Below are 24,129 nucleotides of genomic sequence, written 5' to 3' on the forward strand. Positions count from 1 at the left end.
CTGTTCGGCCGAATACTGCCCCCCATGGGGTCGCAGGCATAAGGGGGGAGCATGCCCCGATCGCGGGGGGGTCGGAAATTCCCCCCACCCCCTCCGCTAGCGCTCCCCCCTCTGCCCGCTTCCCCATACAAAAAGTTTGAAACAAGTTCAATAGTACCTGGGCTGGTGGCACTGGCTGGCAGTGGAGTGAGGAGGAGGAGGAGTCCGAGTAGCAGAGTGACGTTGAGGCCGGGCAGCGGGCGGTTCAGCGCTAGTACCCTTGTGGTACTTCCGCCCTTTCTCTGACCTCACGTCCTCTGCATACGAGGGTACGCATCACGCGTACCCTCGTATGCGTCATCACGCAGAGGACGTGAGGTCAGAGAAAGGGCGGAAGTACCACAAGGGTACTAGCGCTGAACCGCTCGCTGCCCGGCCTCAACGTCACTCTGCTACTCCTCCTCCTCCTCCTCCTCACTCCACTGCCAGCCAGTGCCACCAGCCCAGGTACTATTGAACTTGTTTCAAACTTTTTGTATGGGGAAGCGGGCAGAGGGGGGAGCGCTAGCGGAGGGGGTGGGGGGAATTTCCGACCCCCCCCCGCGACCGGGGCATGCTCCCCCCTTATGCCTGCGACCCCATGGGGCCCCCAAAATGGGCATGTTCGGGGGTCCCATTGACTCCCATTGAGTTCGGCGTTCGGGCCGAACATGCCGAACATCTGGCCCATGTTCGGCCTGTTCGGCCCGAACCCGAACATCCAGGTGTTCGCCCAACACTAGCTGAGACCTTACTGTATCTAAGAATACAGTTAAAGTGGTTCTCCAGAATAAAAAGTAAATCAGAATCTACCTCCTGTACTCATCAGCTTCAGTGTTCTCCCTTTATGGGCAGGGCTTTGGTTCCCTGTGACATCACATTCCCTGATCCAACCCACCTGCTGGTTCTGCAGTTGAATCCGGGTAATAGGCAGGAATAGGTTTATTCAGGGCTCTCTCACGGTAGAATGGTCATTTGTGCTGCAATTTGTCACAGTGTGAAATGTAGAGGCCATATTGGTGGGAGTTTTTCACTTTTGCTATTAACAATACATGAGTAATCCTTGACATAATGAAAGACCATATGTAAGATCATGGATCTCAGTAGAAATATGTTTTTCTATTATTTAGCTGCAGATAGATCCAGATCTGTTTGCAATCTAGATCAGTCTAGTCTTTTCCAGACTTCATTTCACTAAACAGAGCTGCTACTCAGGTCAGGCAAACCCGATCCACATCAAGGCATCCACACTTTGGACACTCCACGCAGATAAAGACATGAGTGGTCAATGAGTGTTTATTGTGTAAGCCTCCAGCTGGCTGAATTGGGGTCTGAGAGCACAGCCTTATTTGATTGATAAGCCATTTACACTGATACATACAGAGCCTCTTGAATAAAATGAATCACTTGACAGTTAAGGTGGGGCTCTTGCTGCCCCAGATGGTTAAGTAAAATCTATACATAATGAAAGCATAATAATCTCATTAGCTGGAACTCATCATAAAATGAGATATCCTATACTGTATGGTCTCATAAACATTCCCCTAATATTGGTAGGCATAGGAGATATCTTGGCAGAGGCCCAGTTGCCTTTTGCCACCATTCTACACTTGAAGATGCTTTCGGTAAAAAAAAAATCTATATTTCAGTAGCTTATTCACATAAAATACTTTAGCATGTGTGTATCAAAGTTGACAAGTCTTAGAATTTGTCAGAAATTCTACCCAGGGATACTCATATGACTATCTGCTGTATTCATCTCCTTTCAGTTCAGCATCAGCAACCTCATGATCGTCATCAAGAGACCAGGAAATTCACCTGTCAGAGAATCATGCAGTCAATTAGAAGCTGACTAGATGACGATCAGAGATAAGCATGAAATGTCAAATTAACTCTGAGAATGAGGTAATTTCTGAAATCATGCTATGATTCATTGTTCATTAGATATCTGAGTTTCAAAGACGTCAGTTCAATCAAAACACTCAACTGAAAAGTCCCCTTCAGTTTGTAGTCCATAACTGGTGTTTTATTGTCTGTAGTCCATAATTGGTGTTGGCTTTTGGTCTTATCTGAGAAATGACAGTTGCACTTATTCCACATTTACAGTTGCCCAGAAATATTTACAGGTTTATTGTCACTATCTGTGTCCATTGATGGCAGGAATTCAAGGTGAGAAAGTGGTGGTTGTCTCTGTGTCCATTGCAAAAGAGCTTCTCTTGCTTGGCTTGGCTGTAGACCATTCAGAGAACTTATCTTGGCTTAGGCAGCCCAGATCCTTAAAGAACTTACACAGGTCATTTCTAAACTTGATCCCAATGATGGCATAGAGGAAAGGGTTTAGACAGCATCGGAAGCAGGCGAGGCTATAGGTGACATCGTCTGCCACATCCATGGATTTGCTGATGCTACAATCGGTGGTGTTATTAAAAGTCTTTATCAACATAACGCTATTGTAAGGAAGCTGAAAAACCACAAACACAATGACGATGGCAATAATGACCTTGATGGCTTTGTACTTTTCGAAATTGCGTGCATTGAGCAGTGTCCTGATTATCATGGTGTAACAAAAGCACATGATGATCAAGGGTATGAGGAATCCAAAAATCATCTGGGAGATCTTGAGGTTAGCACTAAGACTTTGAAGACCAGAAGAGAAGATCATGCATTCCTCCGCCTCATCAAGAGATTTCACACCACTGTAGATCAACTCTGGTATGGAGAGGACAAAGGCAAATAGCCATATGCCAACACTGGAGAGTTTACTGATCAGCACAGTCTTGGACCTGTGACGGTGGGCAGAGGGAGCCTGGACAATTGCAAAGTATCTCTCGATGCTCACGGACATGAGTAGGAACATTCCACTGAAGAAGCTCATTTTATACAGGCAGTAGATGACTTTGCACATCTCGTTACCAAAGATCCAGTATTTGGCTGCACTGACAGCCCAGAAAGGCAAGGTGAGGAGGAAGAGCATGTCTGCTATAGCCAGATTCAGCATGTAATAATCAGTTCCAGTCTTCAGCCTGTTGAAGTAGACATACCTCAGTATCACTATGCCATTCCCTGCTAGCCCTATAAGGCATATAATGGCATACATTACTGGCAAGAAGGTGGCACGGAATGCTCGTACATCACGTTTGGCACATAGTTCTTGATAACCGTCATAATCGATGGTACTGTTAGGATCGTCAGTTTCTTGAAAGGAAGCAGTGACATTTTCCTGGCCCATGCAGATCTGGGAAGAAAAAAAATATGGTCTGTTTATTAGGAGATGGGGAAAAAAGGAGTTATTATGCTAAATGACATTTCCATGAATTTTCCTGGTGACTGCCACACACTATCTTATTTCATTATAGTTTCTATATGGTAACTAGTTTCTTGGCATGAAGATGTGACAAACACTTTAGTGGACTGCACTGCTTTGTACAGGAAACTGGCTGCCTGGACTATGGCCCCATTGATGACTACATGCATTGCTTAGCCTTAAATAGAAGGGAGGGTAAGTGGCTGCCTAGCCTTGTTCCACCCAAGAAGCTGATGAAGCAACAAGAGTGGCAGTTTATACAACAACATTTACTACTGGGTGTTGGAGAAAAAGGGTAAGTGGAAGCCCACATAATGCCCAGTCCCAGAAGGCAATACAAAGTCCTGCAAATACATAAAACTAGACCATTACAAGAATTGAGCAATGGTGTTAACTGGGAAAGGTCATATGACAGCTATGTAGAATAGGTATTCCTAACATTTGCTTGACACGGTTGCTTATCATATCGGGGGCCGCGCACTTTCTCTTCCTTCAGCGTGGCTGTGCACACACCCGTGCATGCACAGTAAGCTGGATCCATGTGCTCCGAGCTACTGCACACGTGCACCCATGCTTGCATGGCTATTGTGCGACCGCACTTGTAACAGAGGAGGAGCATGACCCCGATCTGGAGGGGGCCGCGCTCAGCCATGGGGGACATCAGACCACCGAGGGAAGCCTCATTAGGATCCTGAGTCTTCCCTCTCTTCAGGTCAATATGTTATTTTGAACCCGAGCTTTTTGAATCCTTTATCATTTTGACAGTTGTTGGCTACACTGTTCATTTTGCTATAGACGACATTTATCTCTAATAATTCTGTAATACATCTTTTAGTTTTCTAAATAAATGATTTAAAATCATTTAAAAGGCTATCTACCTGTACTGAGTATATTCCAAGTCCAGAACCGAACCTACCCTTCTGAAGAGAGTACCACATAGAACTTGCATTGTTGCACAGAGATTAGTTTGTTCTATAATAACTTTTCCTAGCAGGCCAAGTGATACAATGAGGGTCAAGTGACACATGGGACTACGTACTCGGAGGACACAGCAAAGCCGCTGGGAGCTGCAAGAGAGTAGAAGACCGGTGCCTGGAACATTCATAACAAGTCTGCTGGGCTCCACTCTGCCTTTCGTCTACGGGGGGAAGGTTAGTGTTCATTTCAACGCCGGTTTCTTGACTACTCAAGCAACCGGCAAGATCACCTATCCGGCATGAGGCAATCCCCACCTGTGTGGGATAAATGAGACTCTACTGTATACAGGGGGCGTTGCTAGGCCCAAAGATCAGTGGCACGCACCCCGGATCTATTCTGGGGTGCCCTGGATGTCGCCCAGGCAGAGTCTGCTGTAGTGCCTCAATGTTGGGCATGCTGGGACTTGTGATGCATCAATCAAGGTTATGCTGGGTGTTGTGGTGCCTCTATGTAGGTATACTGGGTGCTGTAGTGCTATGCTGGGCACTGCGATGCTGTTAAGTTCATGTAAATTTGGCTCCACCCATGACTACCACACCCTTTTTCCATCTAGCATGCCCAAAAGTGCCCCAGATCTCTTAGGATCCTAGCAACACCCCTATATAGGTAATGGGTTTATTGCCTCTTAGAAGTTGTTGCTTGTTGATCTTCAGCATATAAGTGCGCTGTTTTACCACTTGCTCTGCACATATTTGCAGATGCAGCTGATGAAACTTGTCTCCCTCCCACCACATCCTCTCACCTGGAGAAAAAGGACAGGAAGCCACAGATTCACAAAGACGCTGAACAGAAATTTTACTGCAAAGTCTAACCTGCAGGAGTCTGAAAACTCGCCTGGTCCTCCCACTCAGCCCGCCGCAATGCATTATTGTGTCTGAATTTTTCATTTTTTCTGTCATACCTTTCTTTATGTAAGTGTTTATCAGACTGATTCTACTCTTCCACAAACAGTGAGAAGAAAGGGATACTGTGTGACAGAGAACTACGTCAGATAACAGGCTGAGGTACCCGTGCAGGAGGAGACTGAAAAATGCTGTGAATTTTCCCTGCTGTGTGCATAGTGCTACCATCGCCAGCAAGATGGCAGCTCAATTGCCATAAAAAATCAAGGCAGAAAAAATCATTTAAGCGGAATTTAACCCAGTAAAGATTATTTACAGCATATAATATACTAACACAATGTTTTTTTTAGTAAAACACCATTTAAAGGGTTACATCACAGGACTGACTTTTTCTCCTGCAGGGGCAGCCGCATCCGAACTGGTGATAAGCAGGGATGCTCTTAAGGGCCTTTTTCCACTAGCCTGCGATTTGCGATTTGATTCTGATCGCAAATCGCAAGGTACATTAAACTAATGGAAACTGAAGCAGCAATTTCCATTAGTGCGATCCGATTGCGATGCGATTTTGGTCAAAGCGCAATCATCGTCCTGCCGCGTTTTGTATGCGATTGAGCTGTACTTTAATGAGTATAGTAGCTCAATCGCAATCGCATGGTGGAAATTGAAACGCGATTGCGATCGCGATCGGAATCGCGATTGCAATCGCGATCGCATTTCATAGTGGAAAAGAGCCCTAACTTCGAATTCGGATGAAATTCAAATAGGGTTATTCGAATGTCATCCTACTAATTACAGCAGCTGTGCGGGTGGCCGAGGGGGGGTTAATCTTACCCATCAGGCGTCTTCCTAGCTCGTCCCTCCCATGCTGCGTTCCAATCCGGCGTCACGTGACTGTACACTTCCTCCTTCAACCCGGAAGGAGGAAGTGTATGTAATCACGTGACGCCGGATTGGAATGCAGTGTGGGAGGCGCCGAGGGACGAGCGAAGAAGACGCCTGATGGGTAAGATTAACCCCCCCTTAGCCACCCGCACAGCTGCTGCAATTAGTAGGATGACATTCGAATAACCCTATTCAAATTTCATCCGAATTCAAAGTTTAGAGCATTCCTGGTGATTAGCTTATCTTCTGTATACATTCTTTACTTGATACAATTAAGTAAACATTCTCTGGCTGTGCAGATACTTATGCTAATGAGTCCGGAAGTGAAACACAGGTCCGAAATCACTGCTGGCGGCATTTACAACAGAATTACAACAGTTATGAATAAAATGCACCAGCAGTTTTCACTGAAACTTTGGGAAGTTTTAATTTCTAAATGAATAATAATACTTGTGCACAAAAGTAAATCTGATAATTGTATGGCTTATAAAAAGTAGGAAAACACATTTTTGTTGAATAGTTGAGTTTTAACTGCTTTAATGGGAAACTGTGAGAACATATTTCGATAAGCATCTCTTATGTCAGGTCATAGATAACATAACATTTTTTGTAGTATACATTAAAGGACAACGGTAACGAGAGGTATATGGAGGCTGCCATATTTATTTCCTTTTAAGCAATACCAGTTGCATGGCTGTCCTGCTGATCCTCTGCCTCTAATACTATTAGCCATAGCCCCTGAACCAGCATGCAGCAGATCAGGTGTTTCTGACATTATTCTCAGATCTGACAAGATTAGCCACGTGCTTGTTTCTGGTGTAATTCAAAAACAATTAACCCTTCGCTCACTCGCATGCAAATTCATTTGTTTGAACATTTGCATGCGAGTTTGCGAAAGGTTAATTGTTTTTTGCTAATTTTCTGGCCACACCCCCTTCAGCACCTCCCTTTCCTTAATAGCTTATTTAATGTCCTAACTAGAGGCGATGTGCCTGGATATATGTGTTTTTTTTCTGGTATGATTCAGACACCACTGCAGCTAAATAGATCAGCAGGGCTGCCAGGCGACTGGTATTGCTTAAAGAGAACCCGAGGTGTGTTTAAAGAATGTTATCTGCATACAGAGGCTGGATCTGCCTATACAGCCCAGCCTCTGTTGCTATTCCAAACCCCACTAAGGTCCCCCTGCACTCTGCAATCCCTCATAAATCACAGACATGCTGTGAGGCTGTGTTTACATCTGAAGTGTCAGTCTCAGCTGCTCCCCCGCCTCCTGCATAGCTCCGGTCCCTGCCCCCGTCCCTTCCCTCCAATCAGCAGGGAGGGAAGGGATGCAGGCGGGGACTGGAGTTCTGCAGGAGGCGGGGAGAGCAGCAGACTGACACTATAGAGATAAACACAGCCAGCTCTGACAAGCTGTTTGTCAGCAGCGTGGCTGTGATTTATGAGGGATTGCAGAGTGCAGGAGGACCTTAGGGAGGTTTGGGATAGCAACAGAGGCTGGGCTGTATAGGCAGATCCAGCCTCTGTATGCAGATAATATTCTTCAAACCCACCTCGGGTTCTCTTTAACAGGAAATAAATATGGCAGCCTTCATATTCTTCTCGCTTCAGTTGTCCTTTAAGTAGAGGTTTGTCTAAAGGTAGGTGTTTATATCTGTGTGATGTCCTAAAGCAGTTAACTACTGTTTTTTTATGTTTGCCTTTAGCTCTGCTTGAAAGTGCAACTGTTATTTTCAAGAACTATGAGTCATTGTTTGGTTAATCATGGGATCACATGACTGAGATATTCCCTTTCTGTGAGAATAACAATATGCTGCCAGTAATATCACCCATGGGGCCTTTTCTATTACTCACACCATAATTTCCAGACAGTATAATGCCTTATGCCTATTTTTTCTCTCTTTAACTTTTATACCTCAACAGTGGCGTACCTAGGGCATTTCACACCCGGCGCAGGGTATTATAAGACCCCCCCCCCAACCACACAAAAAAAGGAAAGGAGCAAGTGCGGTATACTAAGCATGCCACGGCGGGCAATGCCAAGTAAAGGTGCCCTCAGCATAGGCAATATGGTTGCCCCAGTATAGGTAGCATAGTTGCCCCGGTATATGTAATAAAGTTGTCCCCAGTATAGGTAGCTAGTGTAGTTGCCCTTAGTATAGGTAGCTATTATAGTTGCCCCCAGTATAGGTAGTATAGTTGCCTCAGTATAGCTAGTATAGTTGCCCCAAGTGTAGGTAGTATAGTTGCTCCCAGTATAGCTAGTATAGTTGCCCCCAGTAAAGGTAGTATAGTTGCCACAGTATAGGTAGTATAGTTGCCCCCAGTGTGGGTAGTATAGTTGCCCCCAGTATAGCTAGTATAGTTACCCCCAGTATAGCTAGTATAGTTGCCCCCAGTATAGCTAGTATAGTTGCCCCCAGTGTAAGTAGTATAGTTGCCCCCAGTGTGGGTAGTATAGTTGCCCCCAGTAGGCTTAGGGTTAGGCACCACCAGGAGGTTCTTAGAGTTAGGCACTACCAGGGAGGGTCTTAGGGTTAGGCACCACTGGGTGGGGTCTTAGGGTTAGGCACCCCCGGGGAGGGGGGGTCTTAGGGTTAGGCACCACCAGGAGGTTCTTAGGTTTAGGCACTACCAGTGGGTGTCTTAGGTTTAGGCACCACTGGGTGGCGGGGGGTCCTTAGGGTTTGGTACCACCAGGGGAGAGTTCTGTGTGAGAGTAGGATTAGGTTTAGAGTAGTAAAATATCGGTAATATTTACCAATGTTTTACTTCACTCATTACAACTATAAATATATTTTAATTTCCTTTGTTGTAGACAACATTTTGCCCTTTTTAATACCCATATTTTAACATATTTATTAGTCTATCTTAGATAAAGATGAAAAAACTGTAACAAAATTGTTATAGACAATATCTTAAAATTTCAACTATACCCAGCGCCCTTTTTTCCTGGCGCCCTTATCTGATGTATGCAGATCGGGAGCAGTTTGGATAATCACACACGATGCAATTTCCTGTCAGATTACACAATTGGACAGGAAATTGCATCATGGGTACCCAGCATAAGGAAGTAAATGTGCAAATAATGCTGGAAATTGTCTAGTGATAAGGGCCTTTGATTTCAAGGTTACGTAGAGTTTACTTAATAAAAAGGCAGTCAAGCTACTAATTTAGATGGAGTTTTTTTTTCCATGGCTGGTGTGTACCTGCTTTTCTAAGAACCTCAGAAGAGTAGTAATTGCAGCAGAGAGTGAGATAATGATCACATAGGATGTATGTGGTTAGTTATATAGCTCTATCAGTTGGGCGTTGTCTTAGGTACAGTTATATGGATTGCAAGCCCACATATGGGGCTGCGTGGGTGACAACCTTATTCTGGATGGTGTCTTTGTAGTAGAGATTCTTTATATCAAAGGCAGAAGATCTGCACGAGGCACAGTCACAAAAAAAGACAATTATGAAACAGTTGTGGTTATGAGGGAAGAAGAGAGAGCAGAGGGAGGAGGTGGGTGGAGCCCATACAGTTGGTTAATGCCACAATAACCAGATCACTGTGGAGATAGAAAAATCTGTACTGTATATTAAAAGTACAAAACCTACAAATGATATCTGAGACTTCTCACCTGCAGCATAGCCAGGACAAGGACTGCACAGGAGAGCTTGTGCTGCGTTTCTGAAATAAAGGAAAGCACAGTAATTTAGTATTTCACGTGTATAAAACCCATACGATAGACTTTGGAGTAAAATATAGTAAGAAAAACATGTGGCGCTTACTAGGACATGTCTCAAATACCATATTCTTATTTTGATGCTAAGGCCTTAAAATCTAGACCAACTTGCATTAAAGAGAGTCTGACGCCACAAAAAAAACGAGTTTTTACCTCTTATTAAGTTTAAGGATGATCGTCTGGTCTAAAACGCTGCTATCTCGCGGCAGAACGAGGGTTTTATCACCCCCAAATCCCCGGGGGAAAAACCGGGGAGCATTTCCTGGTAGAAGAGGAGCTTTCTGCAGTAGCTCTGCCTCTGCTCCAGGGGCGCCTCTAGCCATTTTGTCACTCCAGGCGAGAAAACCTGTGGCGCCCCCCCCCCCAGTCTTCAGCCACATGAAACACCCCCCCCCCCACACACACACACACACACACACACACACACACACACACACACACACAATATTATACTATATTTTCAATCGTTTTTTTGATCGATTTCTCATAGAAGTGAATGGAAATCGATCGGACAGTAAATCTGAAAAATCTTATTGTGTATTCCCAGCATCACACATCCTGGGACTGTTTGTTTACAATAGCATTTAAAGGAGAACTGTAGTGAGAGGTATATGGAGGCTGCCATATTGATTTCTGTTTAAGCAACACCAGTTACCTGGCAGCCCTGCTAAGCTATCTGCCTGCAAAATCACACCAGAAACAAGCATGCAGCTAATCGTGTCAGATCTGACAAAAATGTCAGAAACACCTGATTTGCTGCATGCTTGTTCAGGGTCTAGGGCAAAAAGTATTAGACGTAGATGATCAGCAGGATAACCAGGCAACTGGTATTGCTTAAAAGGAAATTACCGTAATATGGCAGCCTCTATATACCTCTCACTACAGTTCTCCTTTAAAGTGACCCCAGAGATCACGAATTACAACATTTTTTACTTACCTGGGGCTTCCTCCAGCCCCATAAGCATGGATGAATCCCTCGTCATCCTCCCATTGCCCTCTGTTCAGCGGTAATCAGTGCTGACCTTCTGTGTATGCGCAGAAGACCCCGGCAGACATCACTGAGCCAAATGCCGGAGCTGATTATCGCTAAAACAGAGGACTGCGGGAGGATGGCGAGGGAAGAACCGTGCTTATGGGGGTGGAGGAAACCCAGGGTAAGTAAAAAAAAAAAACTTTATAAACCGTGATCTCTGGTACACTTTAAAGTGGACCTGAACTCAGAATGTCCTCTCTGCTCTTAAAGATAGGCAACAGCATAATAATTTTTACATTGAACCTGAGATGAGAAGCGTCCCAAGTTCCATACTTACCTGGGGATTCCTTAAAGGAGTTATCCGGGCAAAAATAAGAAAATAAACGCTACTTACCGGGGGCTTCCTCCAGCCCCAAGCGCCCAGCATGTCCCTCGCCGCAGCTCTGCCCGCAGCCGCTCGCCTGCGCAAACGTCGCTGTCAATCACCGCCACGTGGGCCGGAGCGGACGGCGCAGTAGTTCTGTGCCTGCGCAGTCCGCTCCACGTGGCAGTGATTGACAGCGCCGCTCGCGCAGGTGCAGTACAGGCCAACCTGGAGGCCGGCCTGACGTCATCGCTGGGGACCGGGACAGAGCTGCGGCGAGGGAATGCTGGGAGCTTGGGGCTGGAGGAAGCCCCCGGTAAGTAGCGTTTATTTTCTTTTTTTTGGCCGGATAACTCCTTTAAGCTCCGTTAGGGCTGCTCGTCCCTCGCCATCTCACTGGGTGACTCCTGTCACCTGCAGTTGTCCCCGAAAGCCTGGCTGCACTCCATCGTGCATGTGTGGCTCGGCCAGGCGTGCTCCCGTCCCTGTACTTGTACTGCGCAAGCACCGATCCCGCCCAGGGACAGGAGCGCACCTGGAAGGGCCGCACATGTGTGACTGAGCGCAACTCGGCCAGGCTTTCGGGGACAATTATGGGTGACTGGAGTCACCCAGGGAAATGGCAAGGGACGAGCAGCCCTAACGTGTTTAAGGAAGCCTACTGTAAGTATTGTACCAAAGACGCTGCTCGTCTCTGGTACACTTTAAAAAAAACATTTCTTTGTTACAGCTGATACAAATCTTAAAATAAATCATCACTTTTTCTACTTCCTGCTTTCATGGAAGCATACATATTGTTAACATCCTGTGCTTTCTAATGAGCTTATCTGCCATGGCATGGCAGTCAGGTGACACAGGGAGGGTCAAATTACAACTTGCGATTAGTAATAAATGAGGGGGCATGAAACAGGCTAAATCTAAATACATACAGGGTGCATCTCTCCAAGTTTTCCTTCTGTCCTGTGCAAGAGTTCAGGTCCACTTTTTTTTTTTTATTAATGCAGCAGCAAGAAGTGATCACAACTTTAGCCTACTATGGGCATGGGCTTACCTTAAGCTGCCTCAGCACAGCACTCCTAATGCAGCCACTTGTTTGGGGGGTCCGGGAGGGGGAGAGAGAGAGCAGTACACATGCAAGGCCGGGCCGGCCAAGGGGGGGCTCAGCAGGGGGCACAGACACAGTAGCCGTGCAATCTTCCTGTCCTCCCATCCATGCGGCGCCAGCCAGGAGAGTCACGCTGCCTTCAGGCAGGGGGCGGAGTTAGAGGTGGCATCGCACACACACACACAGTAAACAAACTGCGGCTGCTGCTAGGGAGAGGGGTGGTGGGCGGGCAAGGCGATTTGGAGGAGGTGGAGTGGGCGGGACTATCCACCGAGACTTTCCAGCTACTCTATTGGCTGGGCCTGGGCGGGTGGGGAGGGGGGCGTGCATATAAGCGGCAGAGCACCACGACCACGTGGTGTAAATAAACCACGATCGCCGCCGACAAGCAGCTGATTTTAATAGCGGCGATCAGCCGCACACAGTCAAACCACCCTCCGCAGCAGCGTGCCCGGCGCCTCCCTCTCTTCATGCCGCCTCAGGCACCCGCTTGTAGTGACAGCCGGTAAAGGCGCCCCTGCTCTGCTCCCATCAATCCCCGCTGATCGCCGCCTCTCCCCGCCCCTCTCAGTCTTCTTTCACTGAGAGGGGCGGGAGAGAGGCGGAGATCAGCGAGGATTGACACAAGGAGAGGCAGAGCTACTGCAGAAAGCTCTGCCTCCCCGGGCAGCAAAATCCAAGACCAGGAAAGTCGTGGATTTTTGCCCTTAGATTTGAGGGTGATAAAACCCTCGTTCTGCCGCGAGAGAGCTGCGTTTTAGCCCAGACGATCATCCTTAAACTTAATAAGAGGTAAAAACTCTGTTTTTTGTGGCTTCAGAGTCTTTTTAAAATACACCTGAAGTGAGAAGAATATGCTGGCTGCCATATTTATTTCCTTTTAACCTCCCCGGCGTTCTATTGAGATCGCCAGGGCGGCTGCGGGAGGGTTTTTTTTTTATAAAAAAAAATCTATTTCATGCAGCCAACTGAAAGTTGGCTGCATGAAAGCCCACTAAAGGGTGCTCCTGTTGCATATTTCTGATCGCCTCCGGCGATCAGAAATAACAAGAAGGGCCGCGATGAGCGGCCCTCCTTGTTTTGCTTTTCTCGTCGCCATGGCTGGAACGTCAGCCGACGTCCTGACGTCAGCCGCCTCCGATCCAGCCCTTAGCGCTGGCCGGAACTGATTGGTCCGGCTGCGCAGGGCTCGGGCGGCTGGGGGGACCCTCTTTCGCCGCTGCTCGCGGTGGATCGCCGCAGAGCAGCGGCGATCAGGCAGCACACGCGGCTGGCAAAGTGCCGGCTGCGTGTGCTGCTTTTTATTTGATAAAAATCGGCCCAGCAGGGCCTGAGCGGCACCCTCCGGCGGTAATGGACGAGCTGAGCTCGTCCATACCGCTCAGGAGGTTAAACAATACCAGTTGCCTGACAGTCCTGCTGATGTATTTGGCTGCAGTAGTGTCTGAATCACACACCTGAAACAAGCATGCAGCTAATCTTGCCAGACCCCAGTCAGAGCACCTGATCTGCAAGCTTGATCTGCAAGTCCCCACAGAAAGTAATCAAATGAGACTGACAGGCCAAACTAGCAATATCTCTTCAAGATGTGGGCTGTAGAAGCTAACAAATGTTTGTCATGAAAAGAACTGACCTTTACCACAAGACATGAACTGACTGAAATTTTATAGGGACTGTCCAGAAAACTTGTTAGAGGAATGTGTTGGTAGCTTTTAGTTTACTGCCAAACTCAGAACTCTAATGGTAAAGGGATTTTCCAGAGTAAATGTCATTATTGTTAAGGGGCTGTCCACTAACTATAGCAAGTTTCAGTGAGAAAATTAATAAATGTCACTGTCATCTGCAGATGCTTGTCTTTGAAGGGACAGAATTATGCATTCCATGAAGTGCTTTAACATGTAACCTCCATGGTGGTAGAGACAAGCCTGACTCGTTCAGGGAAAAATAACTGAAAGCGGTATGGATGAGTTAAGCTCGTCCACCAGTTCTAAGGCAGGGTTGCGTTTTTTTCGCATGTTTTTGTGCATTAAAATGTACGTTCATATTCAAATTTTCGCATACGAAAATTTTGCTCTGGATGTGAAAATTTGCACATTTTAATGCGAAATGTGAAAACACGGTCATTTTCTGCCAAAAAGCTGAAGAGTGGGGATATTGCGACCTGAAAGAAAGGGAAAATTAACTCTAGTTTATTTTTTTTATATTATTTTGTATTTGAAACTTTTATTATATTCAAAATGTATAGTAGACCCTTGCTTGGTACATTCTTTTTAAGTTACAGGCAAAAATGTCATGAAAAGTAATTGAACCGCTTCTTGCAAAGAAATCCAGCAGAAATTGAACGTCTGGACTCCTCTTCAGTCTAGGGGCCCATTCACACTAGAGCGGTTTGCCAGCGATTTCGGCAAAAACTTTCAAGCGCCAGCTCTTTTTAAAGCGCAAGTGCAATAATACCCTATAGGCCCGTTCTCACTTGGGCGATTTGCTTTAATCGCCAGCGATTAACGCAAATCGCCAAATGCAAATGTGTAGCCTGCACCATTTTCAGGCGATTTCCCGGCGAACGCAAGTGCTATAGAATCGCTAATCGCGATCGTGGAAAAATCGCTGCAGTGTCCAGTGATTTTTCCACGTTAATCGCAGAAAAATCACTCCAGCAAAACTCCGGCGGTAATCGCCAGCGTTTTGTGCTTTTAGGTGTAAATGGGGCCTTAAACTACCCGTGACTCCAAGATCCTCAGTTAATTAATCTATGTATAATGTTTCTGAAGAAGTTATAAATCCATGAACATTTGTGATATGCCACATCCACGTAACGCATGATAATCGGGCAGTTCCCCTTACACTGCACCCTGAGGGACACTACCTGTTAGTCACATGTCTAATCTAATGGCCTCACCCTACCCGCCGTACTGCCCAGGGAAAGGGAGGGGGAGTGACAGCCCAGCCACGCCTCCTCACAGAAGCCAAAGTGAGATGAAGTGTGACAGCCTATGCCAAACCCTCCACAGGCCACTATGGAATTGTGGGTGATTGTCAGATAGTTTCTCCTCCCAGAAAGTGCTTCTCAGCTACTTCTATAGGCTACCATAGACAGTATGGAGTATGGCAATCCAACCCCATTTTCCTCCAAGATGGTAATATGAGATGGAGGTTTACAGCCAACAGTGAGTGACATCTGGACCACACCTCTTCCCAGAATAAATGCAGTGTGCTACAATGCCAGTAGTGCCTCAGCTCATGAGAGGATCAGGGCCAGGGCTATAACAGAGGCAAAGGTTGCAATTGCCCCAGGGCCCCAGAGTGTGAAGTGTGTTCCACTAGCTCGGAATAGGATAGGTGAAAGAGCATAGAAGGGTGAAAGAGAAGGGAGGACTAATGCGCAAATTGTTTTTCTGATCTAGTGTCCAATGGCCAAATTAAGCACAGCTAGTGTAATTAATATAAAACACTGGCATAACTAAACTTTAAGCACTTAATGAAAACCAGACTTATAAAAACTTCCTGCTAGAACCTCTTTACAGCTTCAGGACGTTTTTATAAGTCAAACAGTGCTGCTACCACTGTGCAGTGTGCACGTGCACCTGCGCGCTCCCGCGCTTGCATGTGCGTTCCCGTGAGGTTAGTGAGGGAAAAAAAATCATCGCAAAAATACACCTTTATTTCCAAATAATATATTTTCACCATACTTTGTACTAGGGACATAATTAAAATGTTGTGATAACCAGAACAAATAGGCAGATAAAATGTGTGGGTTTTATGCACAGTAGCAGTGTTTATATTACAACTATAGGGGATGATATTGGAGGAATAGTGTATTCTTTCATTTTTTCCTTGTTTTTCCATTTAAAATGCATAGAAAATAAAGTAATTGCTGAAAACACACATCAACCCCAAAAAGCCCAATTGGTGGGTAAAAAAACAAGGTATAGATCATTTAATTGTGATTGGTAGTGATTAAGCTATTGGGAAGTGAAAGGGATGAGCACTGAAAGGTGAAAATCGCTCTTGTCCGTTAGGGTAAAAACCGCTTTGGGATGAAGTGGTTAAATATTCGTCTCATAGATAGAGACACCTGACGGTGCACAGTACAGGGTGGGTGGAACTTATGTTTAGGAGGGGTGCCTAGAAATCATTTTTGATTGCGATCGCAATCTGGAATTCAGATCTACATAAGGAGCCCTGCCTTGACTCAACTTGCGAAGAGTTGCTCCTTGTTTTATTTGCCTGATGAAGCGGGCTGTAGACATGCCAAACGCGTTGCATTGTCGGAGTGATTAATAAATACCTCCCTTTTTGACATGTTAATACATTTTATCCTGTTTTTGGCACCTCTGTTTCGATTCTACTACATAAATGTTGTGAGTTCAGAATTGAGATTCAGAACTGTGCAGAGTTCTTTTTCGGTGGATTCTATGAGTCAGATAGGCTCCTTGTGGTCAGATTACCAGCAGAGCAGGACAGAGTTGCCTATTGCACCTGAAGAGTAGACTTGTTATTTCGTGACCGTAAACCATAGAGGTTAGATTAGGACCTAAACACTTTCAGTTTTTAACAGTCACTCTTTCCACTCACCAAACCGCTTTCAGTCACAGTCAGAAAAACACAAGTGAAAAACAAAGCATAGATTTTCCCAACAGTGGCCTTCTTGAGCTAGCATTTCAGAAGTCCCACTCATCTAGTCTCAGTTTCTCAGTTTTGGTGACGCTTAGAGTAAATTGTGCAGAATCGTTTAACTCTTTTACTAACGTCTTTTATTTAAAGAGAACCTGAGATTAAGTAAAAGTAAAAATTCATACATACCTGGGGCTTCCTCCAGCCCACTTCGGGCCGGATCACCCCCTCTCCGCCGTCCTCCTCTGTTGTCTCGTTCCTCCGCTATGGCTCCCGGTATCTTCAGGAATCGGGGTTTACATTGCATGCGCAGGCGTTGCCCATTGCGCTCCCATAGCCTGGAGTCTTCTGCACCTGCACAGTAGTGGCCGCACTGCACCTGCGCCGACAGGTTGAAGTTACCGGGAGGATTGTGGAGGATCCAGGAGGCAGAGGACGGCGGCGAGGGAGCGGTCAGGCCGAACGGGGCTGGAGGAAGCCCCAGGTATTTATGAATTTTTACTTTTACTTAATCTCAGGTACACTTTAAAGGATAATTACTATGACTAAATTAGTTGGAGAGCTCAGATAAGCTCTTTTGCATAGATAACTGAAGTTTCTTAACTCTTCCTGTACTGGAGACCTGGGCCGGCGCTACCATAGAGGCAAAGGTGACAATTGCCCCAGAGCCTGTAGGGGCCCCCAGTGGCTACAAGAGGAAAACATTTCTTTTCAAAAAGACCTTATAGTTTTTGAGAAAATAGATTTTAAAGTTTCAAAGGAAAAAAATACACATTTAAAAACCTACCGACTTTAACGGTTTATAGCAAATCCACCTTCAATGCTAGAAACCCTACATTTGCAGGATATGTTAAGGAGATCATTGGGAATAAGAGGAAAAAACTATTTTTCAAAAAGACCTTATAGTTTTTGAGAAAATCGATTTTAAAGTTTCAAAGTAAAAAAGTATACTTTTAAATGTCACTTTTAGTAGCAAACCTAACGGTAGTGTAATTTTACATGTATCAAAAGAAAGAGCAATGAATTTCCTGACGGGTTTTCCAGGGGGTCTATACGCAGCAGCAGCGCTTTGGCCAGGGATCGCTATACAGCCGCAAAATGGCTGCATGAAGATCCCTGGCATTTTTTCCTATTTTCCCAATTTTTTTTTTCTAATTATGTGGGGTCCCCCCTCCTGAAACTTTTTAACCCCTTGTCCCCCATGCAGGCTGGGGTAGCCAGAATGTGGAGCTCCGACCGATTGGGGCTTCACACCCTGACTATACCAGCTACAAAAAAGGTCCATTAATGCCAATTTTTGTTCTGGGGTATCTGTTGGGGGGCCCCCCAGATTTACTTTGCTCTGGGGCCCCATTGTTGCTTAAACCGGCCCTGCTGGAGACAATATGAGACTCATATCTGTGCTACTAATGTTCTATTTCTTAGCTGTACTACACATACAAATCATTACATCATAAGTTTATTTTTACTTCAGATTCTCTTTAAAGTTGATAGTGGTCTTTTAAGAGAAAACACGACATGATATGCATGTAGACGGATCAGCGAATAATGGCGCCCAGCGCCTATACATAAAAATGGCGCTGCATTAAAAAAGATGCGCTTATCGCTATTTATCGTTAGTACTGCATAATAATGGCGCACAGGGAAAAAAGAAGAAAAAGGCACACAGTAACGTTGTTTATCAACAGCGCCGTTCATTAGCCAAACAGCAGACGTTATTGCGCACAGTAACGTTATTTATCAATAGCGCCCTACATAAGCCAAACTGCAGACATTATTTAGCAAGACAGTGAATGGATTTAATGTAACACTGTCAAGGTTAGGGTTAGGCACCACCAGGGGAGATTTAGGGTTAGGCAACACCAGGGGGTGCTTAAGGTTAGGCACCACCAGGGGGTGCTTAGGGTTAGGCACCACCAGGGGAGTCTTAGGGTTAGGCAACACCAGGGGGTGCTTAGGGTTAGGCAACACCAGGGGGTGCTTAGGGTTAGGCACCACCAGGGGGTGGTTAGGGTTAGGCACCACCAGGGGAGTCTTAGGGTTAGGCACCTCCAGGGAAGTGGTTAGGGTTAGGCACCACCAGGGGGGTCTTAGGGTTAGGCACCACCAGGGGGGGTGGTTAGGGTTAGGCTCCAACAGGGGGTCTTAGGGTTAGGCACCACCAGGGGGGTGGTTAGGGTTAGGCACCAATAGGGGTCTTAGGGTTAGGCACCACCAGGGGGGGGGGGGTGTCTAGGGGTTGGAGATAGGTACAGAGAGGGTTCTGTGTGTTAACGCTAATTTTCAATAAAATAAACAGAGCTAAATAACGATAAGGCTTTAACGTTAAATAGCGATAAGCGACAAACGGATTAGCGGCAACACCGTGCGCCATTATTCGCAGTCGCTATTTTCAGATGGATCCGCATGTAGAAGTAGAACTATGGACAGGGAAATAAGATCATTATCACAGAATGAAGATGCGGTCACCATGGGAGAGGTGTAAAAAGTCTAAACTAGTGATGAGTTGTACGCTTTTACTGTTGCAGAATGCACGTTTTTCTGTTGCAGAAGGTTTGCTGGGTGTGCGCGTTCTTACCAAAATCTGTAGTATCAGTTTTCAGTTTAGTGACCCCTCCCCAAAAACCCCCCTGTTATTTCAGTGATGAACTGACACAGCTGAATCCGTGTTCAACAGATGAAGTACATTTTGTAAACTTTTACTGTTCACTTTCTGGTGGTGTAAGACGGGGATTAAAGTACATTTTATTATAAACTGTTGTTATTATTATTGTTATTATTTATAGAGCACCAACATATTCCATAGCGATGTACAATGTACAAAGCCATAAAACTATGGGAGCATAGATACATGAGTACTTCAACATACTGTACAATCAGGACATCCAGTGTGACACCGCTACAGAGATACATACAATAGATGTGTAGTATGAAAAACATCACCAATACTGATACGTGTTCATTTGATAAATTGCACAGAAACAGGAAACGAGGCCACAAGGATATATCAGACAAGCTCTTGTCTTGTAGGTCCATGTTCCTGGAGTCCATGGGCAGGGCCGATTCTAGTAACAATGGAGCCCAGGGGCAAAATTAACCCCGGGGCCCCCCAATAGACACCCCCCAATCAAAAATCGGCAGTAGGGACCCTTTGTTGCAGCCAAATTTCCACCCAAGGACCCTGAGGCAGGGGCTGTTACCACCTGGCTCACCTGAAGACTCTGCAGGGACACCGGGGAACAACAGTTAAGTTGGGAGAAGACACCTTGGGGGGCCCCTACAGGCTCTGGGGCCCTAGGGCAATTGCCCCTTTTGCCTCTATGGTAGCGCCGGCCCTGTCCATGGGCGGCAATGGTGGGGTGAAGAAGAGCAGATGGAAAGCCTTTGGACTATCCAGAACCTTCCTTCTACCTAGGCAAGTACAGGTAGTCCCCGACTTACGAACGCCTGACTTACGTCTGACCCGCCAAAACGAACGGCATGGATTCTCTGTTTCCATGGGAACAAGTCAAAAACATTTTTTAAATTGGACTTGTAATTTTTGAGAAAAACGATTTTTAAAAAATCAAAGAAAAAATGGCTTTTTAACTTGTATAAACAGGTACAAAGGGCAGAGGTGACACACAGAGGGGGACACTGGAGGCACAGGGGGGCGCAGAGGAGGTACAGGGGACAGAGATGGCACAATGTTCCAACTTAAGAACAGATTCAGGTTAAGAACGGACCTACAGTCCTTATTTCGTTTGTTAACCGGGGACTACCTGTATCTAACTTTAAGGACAATGGTCAGAGCTATGTAATTTCCTTCATAGCCTCATTATGCTCGTTACACACCATACAATTTTCTGGCAGATTGACCTGCCAGATCGATTATCTCCAACATGTCCAATCTGAATTTCGATCGATTTTTTTTGATTTTGCGATATTTTTTTTTATCGTTTTTTCAATCGATTTTCGTTCAGTGCTATGAAAATCGATAAAAAAAATTATCGAAAAAACGATAAAAAAACTATTAGAAAATCGATCGAAATTCAGATCGGACATGTTGGAATTAATCGATCTGGCAGGTAAATCTGCCAGAAAAGTGTATGGTGTGTACCTAGCATTAGTTAACTTTGCATCAGTAACAACTGGGTTTATGATTGCGTCACTTGCGTGTACAATTTTTGTGTAATCGGTTGTAAAGTGAAGCAAATAAAATAATTTGTGATTGATATTGGCATAACAATCAATATTATGGGCTAGAATTAATCAAATGATTGATCTGCAATGTTCATCTATTGTCAGGTGTCAAATAATGAATCATAATATCAATCAAAAATAAAATCGATGTGTACAGGTGTCCCACGACATTGCTCAGAGATCTCCCCCTGCCAGAAGCCGCTCTGTAGTATGCCATGCCCCTGTTGTCCCTCTTCCCCTCTCCCCTGTACAGAACACATAGCTCAACTACAGCCAAGTGATGTGTCTGTATTGCACTTGTGTCCTGTAATGTCACCCTAACATTCAAGCCTCAGTAATTACAGGCGATACTGATAGCTGCACCGCTTCTGTGAAAACACAGATGTGTCAAAAACGCTGTGTTATGCTCTAATTTGCTTGCGGTTGGAGAATCTGACAAAGGAAATGTAAATCAGGTAGAGTCAATAACTGGTATTAAAGGGGCACCTGGCTTTCTGTGGCTGCTCTGGAGGCAGCTTGCTAATCTAAACAGTAATTTACTTAAAGAGAACCTGAACTGAAAATAAAAAGTCAAAATAACCATACACAGGTCATACTTACCTTCTATGTAGTCTACTACTCAATCTCTTTCCCCTCTCCTGCTTCCCATTTGTCCACTGTAATCATGGAATTTCTCCGTCCTCTATTTTAAAAACGGCCATTACCCCCTACCAGCTTCCTGGTCAGCACACTGTTAAACTGTAATATCACCCACTTGAGCCATAGGGAAACATGGACATTACCTTGCACATTCAGTTGTAACTGGCAGCTGCTGATATAATAACTGACAACAACTGGTATATTTCAGTTCTGACAAAATATTGTCAGAACTGAAAGGTATCACTGTAAGAAGAAAATGGTGAGATTCTGAGAGGAACTGACAGTGAGGTTAGTATATAATATTCATTTGCAGCCACGTCATGTGTTTATTTTAAATAATTTTCCTCGCTTCAGGTTCCCTTTAAGGTGGCCATATATCTGTCAACTTGGCAGCTGATCCACCATCCAATTCGATAATTATTATTGAATCGAATGAAAACCAGTGCCGCCAAGTGCATGACCAACGACCAATTTTGGGGCAAATTGGGTCACATGAATCGATCGGACTTACTGCAAGATGTAGGACCGTTACGGTCGATCAGATGCGCGGCGGTAACAGCAAGCGATATCGGAGCGAGCAATGGTGATGTCACCCACGCACCCAGGTATACGCCGGCAACCACATGGGGGCGCATGAATGCGGATTGCGGACTGAGCCGAGAGCCAGCGGTGGAGCTCAAAACCTGCGCCGGGGGGCACATTTTAAATTAAGGGGGTACAGGGGAGGGGCGGGGAAACAGCAGCACAAGGCTGGTTCCCAAGAGATTTCATGCTGATATTCAATCGGGAATCAGTCTGCAGTGTATGGGCAGCCAACTTATCTCTCTCTCATCAGATTGGATCAGGGAGAGATCTGCCTAATGTATGGGCACCCGTACCTAAACTTTTCGCAAGGTTTTTTTTCCATCCCCCCCCCCCCCCTTATTAACATAGATCAGTGGTCCTCAAACTAAGGCCTGCGGGCCGGATGTGGCCCCCTGAGGCTTTTTTACCGCCCCCCCCCCCCCCCCCACAATGTATTACTTATAGATGTGGTCAGCTACATCTTTAACTATTGGTGGTCCGCATATAGAATAGCAGTGCTGGCACCACCCATCCACATGGAAGCCAGAAAGCAATAATTTGCTAATTTCCAATCAAATTCTACATCAGGTGACACTGCTGTCCAGCTGGACTGTCTGGCCCGCAAAGACTTCTACATCATTATATGTATCCTCCGGCCCGCCAGCAGTCTGAAGTATGTTGATACGGCCCTTAACCCAAAACGTTTGGGGACCCCTGACATAGTCAATATAAAAGTGCCTGGACATTGCTTTTCTGTATTGGAAGTAACCCAAACCCACAATGAATAAAACATATAAAAAAATCATAGATTAAGTTCTTATGACCCTTCCACCAATGGTCAGTATTGGAAACATAGATATACACTCTTAAAGTCTTTGAGAAATAATGCATAACACAGCACTGAATAACTGCATGCTTCTCATCAGTGACGACAGTTCATGAATGAAGACTAGGCAGTGTGGTGGTATGTCGCCTTGTGTGTCTGGCATGAAATCAGTACTCACCACAGTGTGACAGCAGCATGATGACTGGTATCTGTTCCTCAGTGTGGGTAGCTATGATCCCGTGTGAGCTGTGGAGGCAATGAATAGAAACCCATTCTGTACAGTATTGTGTATACAAAAGGAGGGAGGCCCCTCCCCATCTTCCTGCATTATGCACGGGAGACTATAGGCTGAACACGCTGTTTAGTTGTGCATGTCTATAGTTTTTGTGTTGTTTTGTAAAGTTATAATATAGAAAATCTACTTTTTCAGTATTCTCTTAAAGGGGCACTACAGCGAAAAACTGTAAAATTTAAAATAAGTGCAATCATATACAAATAAGAAGTGCGTTTCTTCCAGAGTAAAATGAGCCATAAATTACTTTTCTCCTATGTTGCTGTCACTTACAGTAGGCAGTAGAAATCTGACAGAAGTGACAGGTTTTGGACTAGTCCATTTCTTCATAGGGATTCTCAGCAAGGCTTTTATTCTTTATAAAGATATTCCCTAAAAAGGATTTAAACAATGATGCTGGCCAGCCTCCCTGCTCGCTATACAGTTTTTTGGCAGTTGGACAGAGCAACTGCCATTCACTAAGTGCTTTTGAAAATAAATAAATCCCTGAGAATCCCCTATAAAGAGATGGACTAGTCCAAAACCTGTCACTTCTGTCAGATTTCTACTACCTACTGTAAATGAGAGCAACATAGGAGAAAAGTAATTTATGGCTCATTTTACTCTGGAAAAAAAATGTACTTTTTATTTGTATATGTTTGCACCTATTTCAAATTTTACAGTTTTTCGCTGTAGTGCCCCTTTAAAATAGGAAACTGTCTGACTTCCAAAAGAAATTGCTTAAAACATCATCAACACCATATCACCGTTAAGGCCAAAAACAACAAAAATCGTTAGAAGATATACTGCAAATTTTATCCATGTTGGATGCT

At 45.2% G+C, this 24,129-nt stretch overlaps 1 protein-coding gene across 2 annotated transcripts; it reads right to left on the minus strand.

Annotated features, from left to right (window-relative positions):
• Positions 1-1,296: 1,296 nt before the first annotated feature.
• Positions 1,297-23,722, minus strand: CCR7 (C-C motif chemokine receptor 7). 2 transcript variants are annotated; one of them, XM_068264439.1, is made up of 3 exons: positions 23,591-23,722; positions 9,654-9,703; positions 1,297-3,253 (listed from the first exon to the last, which is right to left on the minus strand). In XM_068264439.1, the coding sequence occupies exons 2-3, from the start codon at positions 9,660-9,662 to the stop codon at positions 2,183-2,185; spliced, it is 1,080 nt and encodes a 359-aa protein (XP_068120540.1). In that variant the 5' UTR covers positions 9,663-9,703; positions 23,591-23,722; the 3' UTR covers positions 1,297-2,182. The 2 variants fall into 2 exon arrangements, with proteins under 2 accessions (XP_068120540.1, XP_068120539.1); XM_068264438.1 differs by lacking the exon at positions 23,591-23,722 and adding an exon at positions 23,204-23,271.
• Between the last annotated feature and the right edge of the window lie 407 nt (positions 23,723-24,129).

The sequence above is a fragment of the Hyperolius riggenbachi genome, chromosome 12, assembly GCF_040937935.1.
Source record: "Hyperolius riggenbachi isolate aHypRig1 chromosome 12, aHypRig1.pri, whole genome shotgun sequence".
In the NCBI taxonomy this organism is placed as follows: Eukaryota; Metazoa; Chordata; class Amphibia; order Anura; family Hyperoliidae; genus Hyperolius; species Hyperolius riggenbachi.

What these genes read in the sequence shown, in the direction of transcription:
- CCR7 (XM_068264438.1), bottom strand. An exon ending in TTGTCCTGGCTATGCTGCAG is followed by an intron (nt 3,254 to 9,653) that starts GTGAGAAGTCTC and finishes TTTTCTTCCCAG; the next exon opens with ATCTGCATGGGCCAGGAAAA.